Source organism: Entelurus aequoreus, linkage group LG27 (genome assembly GCF_033978785.1).
Source record: "Entelurus aequoreus isolate RoL-2023_Sb linkage group LG27, RoL_Eaeq_v1.1, whole genome shotgun sequence".
NCBI lineage: Eukaryota > Metazoa > Chordata > Actinopteri > Syngnathiformes > Syngnathidae > Entelurus > Entelurus aequoreus.
Genome location: NC_084757.1, coordinates 2,194,412 through 2,209,747, shown reverse-complemented (window position 1 = coordinate 2,209,747; position 15,336 = coordinate 2,194,412). Strand labels below are relative to the sequence as shown.

The 15,336-nt window shown below is 40.6% G+C and overlaps 1 protein-coding gene across 1 annotated transcript in view; it reads right to left on the bottom strand.

Annotated features, from left to right (window-relative positions):
• Nucleotides 1-13,361, bottom strand: part of LOC133644272 (zinc finger and BTB domain-containing protein 11-like) — a 32,457-nt gene extending 19,096 nt beyond the window's left edge. Inside the window, exons 1-4 of the mRNA XM_062038639.1 lie at nucleotides 12,712-13,361; nucleotides 5,896-6,113; nucleotides 4,944-5,175; nucleotides 3,900-4,864 (exon numbers count right to left, since the gene is read on the bottom strand). Coding sequence (XP_061894623.1) covers nucleotides 3,900-4,864; nucleotides 4,944-5,175; nucleotides 5,896-6,113; nucleotides 12,712-13,021 — 1,725 coding nt within the window. The 5' untranslated portion in view covers nucleotides 13,022-13,361. The remainder of the gene's footprint in view (nucleotides 1-3,899; nucleotides 4,865-4,943; nucleotides 5,176-5,895; nucleotides 6,114-12,711) is intronic.
• Between the last annotated feature and the right edge of the window lie 1,975 nt (nucleotides 13,362-15,336).

Genomic DNA, 15,336 nt, shown 5'->3' with positions numbered 1-15,336 from the left:
CACCTCGGAGTCATATACCTTGCTACTTGACACATGCTAACTGTTAGCATGCTTTTTTTGGGTCAATTTTACAGGCGTACACCTCAGAGTCATATACCTTTGTACTTGACACATGCTAACTGTTAGCATGCTAAAGTTCACATGATAGCTAGCTGTTAGCATGCTTTTTTAGTCAATTTTACAGCCGTACACCTCAGTCATATACCGGTAACTTGGTAAATGACAAATGCTAAATGTTAGCATGCTTTTTTTAGTCAATTTTACAGCCGTACACCTCAGTCATATAACTTGGTAAATGACAAATGCTAAATGTTAGCATGCTTTTATAAGTCAAGTTTACAGCCGTACACCTCGGAGTCATATACCTTGCTACTTGACACATGCTAACTGTTAGCATGCTTTTTTAGTCAATTTTACAGCCGTACACCTCAGAGTCATATACCTTGCTACTTAACACATGCTAACTGTTAGCATGCTTTTTTGGTCAATTTTACAGCCGTACACCTCAGAGTCATATAACTTGCTACTTGACACATGCTAACTATTAGCATGCTAAAGTTCACATGATAGCTAGCTGTTAGCATGCTTTTTTTAGTCAATTTTACAGCCGTACACCTCAGTCATATAACTTGGTAAATGACAAATGCTAAATGTTAGCATGCTTTTTAGTCAAGTTTACAGCCGTACACCTCTGAGTCATATACCTTGCTACTTGACAAATGCTAACTGTTAGCATGCTTTTTTAGTCAATTTTACAGCCGTACACCTCAGAGTCATATACCTTGCTACTTGACACACGCTAACTGTTAGCATGCTTTGTTTGGTCAATTTTACAGCCGTACACCTCAGAGTCATATACCTTGCTACTTGACACATGCTAACTGTTAGCATGCTTTGTTTGGTCAATTTTACAGCCGTACAAAAGAGTCATATGTGTGTCTTGGTACGTGACACGTGCTAGCTGTTAGCATGCCAGCATGATAACTAGGGCTGCAACTAACAACTAATTTGACAATCGATTAATCTGTCGATTATTACTTCGATTAATCGATTAATAATCGGATAAAAGAGACAAACTACATTTCTATCTTTTCCGGTATTTTATTGGAAAAAAAACAGCATACTGGCACCATACTTATTTTGATTATTGTTTCTCAGCTGTTAGTAAATGTTGCAGTTTATAAATAAAGGTTTATAAAAAATAAATAAATACAATTTAAAAAAAAAAAAGCAGCCTCTGCGCATGCGCATAGCGTAGATCCAACGAATCGATTAATAAATTAATCGCCAACTATTTTTATAATCAATTTTAATTGATTTAATCGATTAGTTGTTGCAGCCCTAATGATAACATTACCTCATAATTTTCAGTCTGTCAACTACTAGTAACATGCTAACGTTAAAGCTCATGCGCCAGCAATGCAAGCCGACTCGCTTGAACCCGAACGGCACGGGAGTGCGAGGACCCGTTCAACGCTGCTTGCAGCTTTAATGACTATTATTACTAGGGATGATGTTTGATAAGGAATTATCGAGTTCGAGCCTATTATCGAATCCTCTTATCGAACCGATTCCTTATCGATTCTCTTATGGAGTCCAGATAGGTTGTTGTATATGGAAAAAAACACACAATATTTGGTTTAACAAAAGCTCACTTTTATCATATAATAAAAAAATAAAATCTAATAAATAAATAAATATTGACTGTTACCCACCTAAAAAAATAAAATAAAATAAATAAATATTGACTGTTGTTACCCAAAGTATATTAAGTGGGATTTTTCAGGGAAACAAATATATACAGTAACACAAAAACAACCTGTCTCTGTGATCACTATAAGTGTATACATAATAATATACCGTATTTCCTTGAATTGGCGCAGGGAATATAGTATTCGCACGTCTAGAATTACTGCCGGGTCAAACTCGTTTCTCAAAATAATTAACGCATGCTTGGCCTTATCGCCGGTTTATTATTGAAGCTGGATCAAATTCGTTTCGCAAAATATTAATTTTATTATCGCATGTCTATAATTTTCGCCGGGTCAAACTCGTTTCGCAAAATATTTAGCATATGGCTAGAACTTCCACCGGGTCAAATTCGTTACGTCACGAGTGACGCATCTGTCCTCCTTTTCAAAATGGAGGAAGCTGATTTCAGTAGTTTACAATCGCACAAAGGAAAAAAGATAAAGAGCTTTTCAGTAGGATTTAAGGTCCAAGCTATTGAATACCGGTACAGTATGCTAAAGAGAACAGTAAGCAGCTATGTTTTATTAATATACCGTAGCTGCGTGTGTGAAATACTGTATAAGTCATTAAATCACTCCCGCCTCCTGGTGGTAGAGGGCGCTGCCGCGCTAGTGATCCTTCTTGCGACTTCCTGTACTGCAGAAGAAGTGAACACACGCAGCAAGAGATTTATTTTTTCCCTCTGCCTGAACTTCTAACATGGAGGATCACATACAGGTATCTAAAATAAAACAGTTTTCTAAACTGGACTTTCAATCGAAGCAGGAGGTAATAATTAAAGGAATATCTCCATCGAAACAGAGACTTTTAAAACTGAAGAAAGAAAATAAGGAAGACTTCTATAAACAAGTTATCGATGCTTTTGGTCAGAAGGAGCTGCAAATGGACTCCATTTATAAGTACAGGTAAGACCATAATAACGTTTTTTTTAATTAAATGTGCTTTTCATGATGGTATGCTTACATGACACTCAAAGCGCACGCCTAAATTTTATGGATTCCTTTTGGTAAACGCCGGAGTGAGAAGAGGTTTTAAAATAATTACCGCATGCACGGCCATCCCGCCGGTTTCCGGTAAACGCAGGTGTGACAGGAGGTTTTAAATTAATTAACGCCCCTGCGGCTATTCAAGGAAATACGGTACTGTTAAATAAAATCAGTCCCTTGGGCACAAAACTGGAAATAATACAGCTCTCCAAAAAGTGCACTTCTGCTGCTATTTGACATAACTGTTTGTTATGATGCGTAGACATTTTTCACTTTATTTCTTTATTGAAAGAAAATTCTATGAAGAGAAAAGTTGTTTGCAAATGTGGTTACAATGCTAAAAAATGAAAAGTTAAAGCTAAAAAAAGAAATACACTTTATTGAGTTAACATTATTTCTTTATGGGGGAAAAATGTTATGAGCTAGGGAATATAACAACTACACTACCCAGCATGCAACGGGAGTGACGAGCATGCGCGGTAGCCCCGAAAAGTGTTGCATGTTGCCACGCTGAGAAAGTAAACGTCAAGAACTCAGCCAACACGCCTCGTCTGCATTATTTATAATTAGACAGACAACACATATACGGTGTGATTTTGTTTTGTTTATAAGGAAAGAAAAACAAAAGTTGAAAAAGGGAGATATGTTGTATATATATGTATGTGCTGCGGTTGTTTTAAGAACGTTGTGACAGCTGCCGTAAAGGAGGTGCGTTGCTAGCCTGGTTGCTATGTTTCCGGTTGGTGGTAAAAGTGTTGGTCATGTGTTTGTACCCTGCTCAAATCTCTCAGTAAAGTTATTCGATGGATTATAGCTTTTGTTTTGAACTTTATTACACCTTGGAGCGCTTTTTCCCGTCCATTGTTTTTCCTGCTTTCGCTATCTGCGCCTAATGACTGAGCTACGTGACGCCATTTCTTGTGATGTCCCACGGAGCATTTCTGGTCGGGACGGGATTCGAATAAAGAATCAACTCTTTTCCTTTACTATAGTGGTCTCGATAACGGGTACCGGTTCTCAAAAAGGGATTCGAGTCCGAGGACTCGGTTCTTTTCTTATCAAACAACCGGGAAAACCGGTTTCGAGTATCATCCCTAATTATTATTACTACCCAGAGCGATGTACATTAAAAACGGGTAATAATGACATTCATGTTTTTACCTTTGGGGTGGTGGTGTGTGGGGGGGTTGCGACTGTCTTTCCCTCCTCCTCGCCCTCCAGGCCCATGTGCAGACGCGCGTAGCCTCCCTCCGCCATCGAGCGTTGGCGCAGTCGTCGTTTGCTGGGGTCGGACATGTCCCCCTGCTTGTCTTCATCGGTGGAGAGCGCCCCCTCCTCCTCCTGCTGCTCCACCGGGGGCGCCAACACCTCCACCTCCACCTCCTTCTTCACTTTGGCCGGCCGCCCGCGTTTACGTTTCTGGGGCGGAGGATCAAGCTGGTCCGGCGCCAACGTCTCGGTGGCCGTACCCTCGGCCACCGCTGGGGTGTGCGCCTCGGGCGGGGTGACCTCCGAGGGCTCGGCCGGGTCCGCCTCCACGTCCAAGACAAAAGTCTCCGCCTCTGCCGCCTGGGGCTGCTCGATGGCCAAGCAGAAGGATTTGCCGACACCCGCTTGTCCGCTGTGGGTGACCACCGTCATGGTTTCCCCCTCCTCGCCCTCGCCGCCGTGGGAGATGAGAGCCGCTTGACCGGCGTGCGCTATTAGCGTCAGCGTCTGGCCGTCCTCGCCTTGCAGCACCGTGGTGCCCTCATCGACGGCCACCTGCTGCTCGGTACCGCCAGGCGCCACGATGGTAAAGGGCTCGCCTGCCACTGCCAGTCCCGTGTGGGTCACGACCGCGCTGCCGTCACTCTGAATGGTGACCGTGTACGCGCCGCCTGCGTCCGCGGCGTCCTCAGGGGACGCCACATGGTCGGGCACCACCGTGTGGACGTGCCTTCGCTGGTACAGCATCAGCTGCCGCGCCTCCACCTGCTTGTGCACCGACTCGCAGATCTGCAGCACCTCCGACATCAGCAGGTGGCGTGCCAGGTTGGCGATCTCCGCCATGATGCTGAAGTTAAACGTGAGCGTGGACGTGTAGGCGAAGTCCAGCAGCGGCAGGAAGCTGTCTTTGGTGAAACCTGCGCGGCAAGAGAATCCACAGCCGGTGAAAAAGCGAGCGGCGGCGGCGCGACTCGCGCGGACGACACGCAAACTCACCGGCGAGGTCGACCACGGCTTCGTGCGTGGTGGCGGCGCCCTTCTCGAAGAAGAGCTCGTTGAAGTACTCGCTGCACGCCGCCATCACGGCTTTGTGCGCCCGGTATTCCTCGCCCTCGATCAGCAGCGTGATGTCACAGAATTTATTGCTGAGGCGCTGCTGGTTGAGCTTGTCCAACATGGTTTGTCCGTGTTGGGACAGGAACTGGTTGACCTCACCTGTGCTGTTCACCTGGAACACGTTTCATGGCATTAGGACTCATTATCAACTATATAAAACATTTTAAGTTGACACATGGGATCGGTATTGGCAGATCTCGCTCATGGAAGCAGTATAAATTGCTGATTGGAACATCCCTATAAACTATCATAATTGACTTACATAAACCAGTGGAATTATTTTACGGTCACACCTTTTCCCATAATTGATATACATCAAGCGCCATAATAATTGACTTTCATAAGCTATCATAATTAACTTACAAAAACTGACTTTCAAAAGCTACAATAATTAACTTACATGAACAGTTGACTTTCGTAAGCTATCATAATTAACTTACAAAAACTGACTTTCAAAAGCTACAATAATTAACTTACAAAAACAATTGACTTTCATAAGCTATCATAATTAACTTACAAAAACAATTGACTTTCATAAGCTATCATAATTAACTTACAAAAACAATTGACTTTCGTAAGCTATCATAATCAACTTACAAAAACAATTGACTTTCATAAGCTATCATAATTAACTTACAAAAACAATTGACTTTCGTAAGCTATCATAATCAACTTACAAAAACAATTGACTTTCAAAAGCTGTCATAATTAACTTACATCAATCACCACAGTTGACTTGCATAAATCAGCATAATTGACTTACATGAATAAAAATAACTGACTACTATAAATCCCCATAGTTGCCTTAGATGAGAAAGTATAAGTGACTTACATAAACCAGCTCCTCATTGTCTGACACCTTGGATCTGTCCATGAAAAGCAGGCCATCGTCAAGCTCTTCCTCCTCCTCTATTTCCTCGTCGTCGGCCACCTTGCGTTTGGTCAGGCGGCCGAAGATGGACATCCCTCGCCCTGACCCTTCATCTGTGGCCCGCCGACGTGCGCAGTTCTCACACTCTCGTATGTGGTCCTTCAACTGCTTCTGGATACCTTAGGGTGTCAAGAGGCCACATCGCGGATAGAAGTCAAGCATTTCATGCAATAACCACACTGCTGTATTAACAACAATGAAACCAGGAATTATAGTCTGCAAATGATGTGTTGTTGTTGAGTGTCGGTGCTGTCTAGCGCTCGGCACAGTAACCGTGTAATACTCTTCCATATCAGTAGGTGGCAGCCGGTAGCTAATTGCTTTGTAGATGTGGGAAACAGCGGGAGGCAGAGTGCAGGTAAAAAGGTGTCTAATACTTAAACCAAAAATAAACAAAGGTGAGTGCCCCTGAGTAAAGGCATTGAAGCTTAGGGAAGGCTATGCAGAACCAAACTAAAACTGAACTGGCTACAAAGTAAAGAAAAACAGAATGCTGGACGACAGCAAAGACTTACTGTGGAGCAAAGACAATGTACATCCGAACATGACATGACAATCAATAATGTCCCTACAAAGAAGGATAAAAACTACTGAAATATTCTTGATTGCTAAAACAAAGTAGATGCGGGAAATATCGCTCAAAGGAAGACATGAAACTGCTACAGGAAAATACCAAAAAAAGAGAAAAAAGCCACCAAAATAGGAGCGCAAGACAAGAAGTAAAACACTACACACAGGAAAACAGCAAAAAGTCCAAATAAGTCAGGGTGTGATGTGACAGGTGGTGACAGTACACCTACTTTGAGACAAGAGCTATATTGATGCATGTAGGGCTGCAACTAACGATTAATTTGATCATTTGTTTTTAAAGCTTTACATGGACTGGCACCTCAGTATATCTCGGACCTCATCCAAATTTACACTCCTGCGTGCGCTCTTGAGGTCCGAGAGCCAGCTCCAGCTCGTGGTGCCCAAGACCAGACTTAAAACCAGGGGAGACAGGGCCTTCTCTGTGGTCGGCCCTAAGCTCTGGAACACTCTGGCCCTCCATGTTCAAACTGCTTCCACAGTGGAGTGTTTTAAGTCTCGTCTTAAGACCCACTTTTATTCTTTGGCTTTTAACACTACGTGAGTTGTGTGGTCTTCTGTCCTCTGTTGTCCTCTGTGGTTTTTTTTAATAAATTTTGTTGTCTATTTTACTGTTTTAATTGGTTTTATCCTTTAAAATGGTTTTTAATCATATTTATTTTTTATATTGTTTTTGTATTGGTTTTCTATTCATTTATTCTTTGTTTTTATTCAGTCATTGGTGTAGCATAATATTGTTTTTAATATTGTTTTTAACATGGCTGTGCAGCACTTTGGAAACATTCTTGTTGTGTAAATGTGCTATATAAATAAAGTGGATTGGATAATCGATTAATCTGTCGATTATTACTTTGATTAATCGATTAATAATCGGATAAAAGAGACAAACTACATTTCTATCCTATCCAGTATTTTATTGGGAAAAAAAACAGCATACTGGCACCATACTTATTTTGATTATTGTTTCTCAGCTGTTTGTAAATGTTGCAGTTTATAAATAAAGGTTTATTTAAAAAAAAAAAAAAAAAACCCTCTGCGCATAGCATAGATCCAACGAATCGATGAATAAATTAATCGGCAACTATTTTAATAATCGATTTTAATCGATTAGTTGTTGCAGCCCTAGATGCATGCTTGGTTATGCTTTAAAGTAATTTCTAACAATTGCGAGAACGACTTTTTACTGTCAACTGAGTTTCGTTTTTTAATGATTTCTGCTGGTGGTGTGCCTCTGTATTTTCCTGTAGCAGTTTCATGTCTTCCTTTGAGCGATATTCCCCGCATCTACTTTGTTTTAGCAATCAAGAATATTTCACTTGTTTTTATCCTTCTTTGTGGGGACATTGTTGATTGTCATGTCATGTTCGGTTGTACATTGTCTTTGCTCGGCAGTAAGTCTTTGCTGTCGTCCAGCATTCTGTTTTTTGTTTACTTTGTAGCCAGTTCAGTTTTAGTTTTGTCCTGCATAGCCTTCCCTAAGCTTCAACGCCTTTTCTTAGCGGCACTCACCTTTTGTTTATTTTTGGTTTAAGCATTAGACACCTTTTTACCTGCGCTCTGCATCCCGCTGTCATCTTCATATTGTGATCACGACAAACCATGTTTCCGACATCCACAAAGCAATTAGCTACCTGCTGCCACCTACTGATATGGAAGAGTATTACATGGTTACTCTGCGGAGCTCTAGACAGCACCGACACTCAACGCCACATTATTTGCGGATTATAATTATCGGTTTGTGAAAAATATTTTTAACCCAAATAGGTGAAATTACATAATCTCCCACGGCACACAAGACTGTTGATTTATCTGCATCAGCTCGATTTGAGTGTATTTTGAAAGGTTTAGAGGCAAATATACCAGCGATCAGGAAACATTTCTTCAAATGGGATGGAGTGGATGTATACGCTCTTATGAAAAACATTTTTTCAAAGATTTAAACCAGTCATCATCAAGACGGAACTGCTCGCTACGACCTCACTTTCAACACTCACAAGGAATTAGAGAAGAAAAGATTGTCATGTCTTTACATCTGAGGGGTGCACAAATGAAAATCTATTTATTCATGCATCGTCACGCTAATGAGAAAAAGGATGTTTGTTTGCAGTTGATTTCCTGCCACACATATTAGATCATATCTACAATTCATGTCTGCAGGTGTTTTTATGATGTCAAGTTCCTATTGTCTCATTATTTAGCTGTACATGTCCCTGTTGTTCATCAATAATTGCTAGCGTTATCAAGATTCAGTATATGCTGTTGAACCTACGAGAGTTATTCATCTAGTTTATTAAGACTATTAAGATTATTTATTGATGCTAACGAATATCACCAAAGACAGTATATAATGTGGTCATCTAGGCAGAGTAAAGCACTTGGCTTTCCTGCACAACAACTTAGCTTTGAGTTTCTATTATGAAAATCGACAAAGAAAAGATGGTGAATTGGACGAACAATAACAATAACTACTACTAGGACATAGGGGTGTAACGGTACGTGTATTTGTATTGAACCGTTTCGGTACGGGGGTGTCTGTTCGGTTCAGAGGTGTACCGAACGAGTTTCCACACGGACATATTAAGTAGCGTAACGCACGTTGTGTAAACAATGCACACCGAGGCACAACGCATGGCATGCTAGCAGCTAACGGGCTAGGATAGACTGACCCTACGTCCTCTTTTCACCGGACATGTCCTCTTTTGCGGAGCTGTCAGGGCGGAGTTTCTTAAATGCCTCAAATGTCCGGCATTTTGAGTTAGGGTTGCGTGTATTTTCAATGTACGTTCAGGGTTAAGAAGGGGTTAAAAACAAAACAAACAGCAGCATTGGTGAGGGAGGGGCAGAGACAGAGAGAGAGAGAGAGAGTTATGATAAACACGCATGCGTCGCCAGGCTCTGCTTTTTATCCATAGATGTATCACATTTAATTATTTATTATCTATAGCAGGGGTGTCAAAAGTGTGCCCCGGAGGCCATTTGCGGCCCACAGCTAATGTTTTAAAGGCCCACGGCACATTCTAAAAATACTATTCAAATAAACTTGGGCTGCAACTAACGATTAATTTGATAATCGATTAATCTGTCGATTATTACTTCGATTAATCGATTAATAATCGGATAAAAGAGACCAACTACATTTCTATCCTTTCCAGTATTTTACTGAAAAAAAAACAGCATACTGGCACCATACTTATTTTGATTATTGTTTCTCAGCTGTTTGTACATGGTGCAGTTTATAAATAAAGGTTTATTTAAAAAAAAAATAATAATAAAATAAAATAAAATAAAATAAAAAAGCCTCTGCGCATGCGCATAGCATAGATCCAACGAATCGATGACTAAATTAATCGGCAACTATTTTTATAATCGATTTTAATCGATTAGTTGTTGCAGCCCTAAAATAAACAAAAACGTAACAAAAGTGAAATAAAAAAGCTTAAAGGTTAAATGTAACTTAGAAAAAGTTGCAATGTTGAATAATAAAACAAAGCTGTTTTTTTTTCTTTCAAACTGTCATTGCTCAAAACATAATATTGAATCAAAATCAATGTTATTATGAATTATTGACCTATCCAAGGTTCCCATTACTTCACATCAAATATTACACTAAGAAAAATATTTTTGGTGGAAGATTTTGCAAATTTGGTAAATAACTAACCCCAAAATTTCAATTTTGTTGTTTTCTTACTGTACCGAAAATGAACCGAACCGTGACCTTTAAACCGAGGTACGTACCGAACCGAATTTTTTGTGTACCGTTACACCCCTACTAGGACATAATATAACGTTAGTTTATTTCTACAATCAGGTCTTTGTAGTTATATTTACGCATGGCAACCGCAAAAGAACAAACAAACGGGAACGTTTGTCCTGTCTTTACGTTTAGTTCTGCTCTCAAACACTACTAATACAGTAGAGAGAAAAACCTGAAAGTTTCTCAAACAGATCAAATGTTCAAACATCTCACAAAGTGATCACTGCAGACACAAGACGTTGGAAGTGTTATTTTTAAGAGCCATTTCCTTTGATGCACTTTTGTTTTCCCTGACTTTATTACCTTTATGAAACACTTTTTTCGGGACTCTCTGAAAGTGCTTTCCTATCTCTAGATTTGGAACAATCGGACCACCCAGGAACAGAACAGCAAGACGGCCTTTTCTGCCCAAACTCTACACTCACTCTCGCTTGTTTCAACGCTACGCACAAGCTGCTAGATCAGAATGTTCATTAAACCGCAAAGAAGAAAAACATACGTGACGCCATATGCAACACAGTTCGACTTATTTCCTAGAATGATTGCTATAAACCTCATGTACATTTGAAATCACAGTCAATGTTTCTCATTGGCAATAAGGAATTAAAGTATCTTCTGTAAAACAAGTAACTTAATGTGATGCATTATAACTTCAAAATAGCGGAAAATACATTGTCATCAAAATGATGAAACAATGTTACGCTACAAAATATTAAAGACCGTAATCAGAAGTTACAATTTACCACAAATGTAATTTGTTCATTTAAAGTGATGCAATAATAGACACTATTCAAATGTTTCCATTTAATTTTTAGAGTTTGAGACGTTATTTTTGGAATTCAAGCCACAACTTGAAAAGAATGTGGAATCAGTAATAACGATAACGACTGTAAAATTCCCAGACGGTTAGTGAAGTGAATTATATTTATATAGCGCTTTTCTCTATTGACTCAAAGCGCTTTACATAGTGAAACCCAATATCTAAGTTACGTTTAAACCAGTGTGGGTGGCACTGGGAGCAGGTGGGTAAAGTGTCTTGCCCAAGGACACAACGGCAGTGACTAGGATGGCGGAAGAGGGGATCGAACCTGGAACCCTCAAGTTGCTGGCACGGCCACTCTACCAACCGAGCTACCGTATACCGCCCAACTTTTCCTCTTATCTTTGTTCCTAAGCGATTTCCTAAGAGGAGTCCATTCAAATTCATGACGTGTTCTCAAACGCCCAAATTGTGCTGTTCTTAAGTTGCTGAATGCCAAATGGTTAGCGCGTGCGTGTCTATCATAACTTGCATATAAACACGCCCTTATTTCCCCAATAAGCATATGCAAACACCCTTAATTCCGTAACTTGCATAGGTAAACACCCTCAATTCCCCATATAAGGGCACAATTCCGGCGGAAAAGCCGAACGTAAGACACACGGCGAAAACACAAACAGACTACGGAAGAGAAATTTGTATTATCCCGCGGGGGAAACGCATAATGTCAAAACTTAAGTTCAAGAAAGGGGGGACTGCTGAGGTAGCCTAAAGCCTTCAAATAAATATTCCTCACTTAAAAGTAAAAGTTAAAGTACCCATGATTGTCTCACACACACTAGGTGTGGCGAAATGATTCTCTGCATTTGACCCATCACCCCTGATCACCCCCCTGGGAGGTGAGGGGAGCAGTGAGCAGCAGCGGTGGCCGCACCCAGAAATCATTTTTGGTGATTTAACCCCCAATTCCAACCCTTGATGCTGAGTGCCAAGCTTCGTACATTTTCTCTCTCTCTCTCTTAGAAGAGAGCTAATGTACACAAATATATATATATATATATATCATGTAATATATACATATAATCTAATATATATCTATCTATGTATGTATCTTTCTGTATTTATGTATGTATGTGTATATATATATATATATATAAAATCTAATATATATATATATATCTATATATATATGTATATATATGTATCTATCTATTATATATATATCTCTATCTATCTATATATATACACACACACATCTATATCTATCTCTAATATATATATATATATATATCTCTATCTATCTATATATATACACACACACATCTATATCTATCTCTAATATATATATATATATATATATATATATATATATATATATACTTGGCTCAAAAAAGGTTGAAAAATACTGATTTACATGAATGATAATTGTTTAGAAACCGACACGGTACTTCACCTCGCCACACGATGGCGACATTTATGTATTTGTAGTCGCTGTGACGTTGTCTTGATGCTAACATGCTAACGTTACGTTCCTTTCTCGTCACACTAGCTGGCCTTTTAAATTATTTTTATTGATTTTTTTTTATTTTTCTCAAGCTGTAGCAGCGCGCCTTACCTCTCCACCAGTACTTCTGAGAGATGGTCTCCCAGGTGAGCTGCTGGTTGAGGTGCTCCCCGCCTTCCAGGACGTGTGCGCGGCTGATCAGTTCCTTCCTGCGGGGGTCCTGCAGCACCACCTCCAGCTCGCTGAACGCGTCCTGGCCCTTCCGCCGGCGCTGGTAGAACAAAACGCCATCCCGCACCACGTAGCAGGCCGCCGCCTTGCGTATCTTCCTCTTGGTGTTGCCCGGAGTGCCGGGGGCGTACGGCTCTCCTTCATCCGTCAGATAGCGAAGGATGGCCAAGTAGCTCTCCTCGCACGACATGTTTCCGAGCGGACGGGGCTAACTTTGGCCTCTCCGGGCGCGGAATTATTCAAATAAAAATTTTACCCGACGTCCTGTTGCTATAAAACTTTAAACTGAGGCATTGTAACTATTTTTGGGAGTGTCTATCAAGGTGGAACGGCAGTTTCACAAACGTCGGAGTAGAAGTGGCCGAACAGACAAAATGGCTGCTGCACAACCGGATGTTGCGTCGAGCAGGGCGGAAGTAAACGCCACAATGGTACGCCACAAGATGGCGCCGTAATCAAAGGCTTGTTTTACAAACCGAAGACTACCCATCTTTACTGGAAATTAACCTTTAAACACAACTTTTCTCCCCATAATACACCAATAAAAAACAACCGGTATATTCTTGTTAACAGAAAACCCAAGTATATAGATGAGTAGGCTGACCATATTGTGAAATCCCAAAAAGAGGACACATATGCGTTCTGCGCTGGGACCCCATCAAGTCATAAAAATGGGGTCCCACAGTAAATTTTTGGGGTCCCACGTTTTTGTAAGCGTTTTGAAAAAAAAAAGATAAAATTAAGGCATTATATCTCACATTAAAAATTGTGTTTTGGAAAAAGGTTGTCATAAATGTTACTTAAAGGCCTACTGAAATGAATTGTTTCTATTTAAACGGGGATAGCAGATCCATTCTATGTGTCCTACTTGATCATTTCGCGATATTACCATATTTTTGCTGAAAGGATTTAGTAGAGAACATCGACGATAAAGTTCGCAACTTTTGGTCCCTGATTTAAAAAAAGCCTTGCCTGTACCGGAAGTAGCGTGACGTCGCAGGTTGAAGGGCTCCTCACATTTCACCTTGTTTACACCAGCAGCGAGAGCGATTCAGACCGAGAAAGCGACGATTACCCCATTAATTTGAGCGAGGATTAAAGATTTGTGGATGAGGAACGTGAGAGTGAAGGATTAGAGTGCAGTGCAGGACGTATCTTTTTTTCGCTCTGACCGTAACTTAGGTACAAGCTGGCTCATTGGATACCACATTTTCTCCTTTTTCTATTGTGGATCACAGATTTGTATTTCAAACCACCTCGGATACTATATCCTCTTGAAAATGAGAGCCGAGAATGCGAAATGGACATTCACAGTGACTTTTATCTCCACGACAATACATCGGCGAAGCTCTTTAGCTACGGAGCTAACGTGATAGCATCGGGCTAAAATGCAGATAGAAACAAAAGAAATAAACCCCTGACTGGAAGGATAGACAGAAAATCAACAATACTATTTAACCATGGACATGTAACTACACGGTTAATGCTTTCCAGCCTGGCGAAGCTTAACAATGCTGTTGCTAACGACGCCATTGAAGCTAACTTAGCTACGGGACGTCACAGAGCTATGCTAAAAACATTAGCTATCCACCTACGCCAGCCAGCCCTCATCTGCTCATCAACACCCGTGCTCACCTGCGTTCCAGCGATCGACGGAGCGACGAAGGACTTCACCCGATCATAAATGCGGTCGGCGGCCCGGAGACGGAGGAAGTCAAGGTGAGGTCGGCAGATAGCGCGTCTGCTATCCATCTCAAAGTCCTCCTGGTTGTGTTGCTGCAGCCAGCCGCTAATACACCGATCCCACCTACAGCTTTCTTCTTTGCAGTCTTCATTGTTCATTAAACAAATTGCAAAAGATTCACCAACACAGATGTCCAGAATACTGTGGAATTTTGGGATGAAAACAGAGCTTTTTGTATTGGATCCAATGGGGTCCGAATACTTCCGTTTCAACCATTGACGTCACGTGCAAACGTCATCATATCGAAACGTTTTCAGCCGGAAGTTTGCCGGGAAATTTAAAATGTCACTTTATAAGTTAACCCGGCCGTATTGGCATGTGTTGCAATGTTAAGATTTCATCATTGATGTATAAACTATCAGACTGCGTGGTCGCTAGTAGTGGCTTTCAGTAGGCCTTTAAATCATTAAAAAATAAATTTAAAAAAATAAGATAAGGCAATCAAGGCAAGGCAACTTTATTTGTATAGCACTTTTCATACACAAGGCAGACTCAAAGTGCTTCACAGAAGTGAAATGAAAGAAAATAAAAGCAAAATTAAAATGCAGACAATAAATAAAAAAAACAGTGCGGACGTTAAAAGATTAAAAGATTTAGCTAAAAGCTAAGGTGAACATAAAAGTTTTCAGTCTAGTTTTAAAAGTAGTCAGAGTTGGGGAAAGTCTGACATCTTCAGGAAGTTTATTCCAGCTATTTGTTGCATAGTGACTGAATGATGCTCTCCTTTGATTTGACTTTACTCTGGGAACCGCTAACAGATT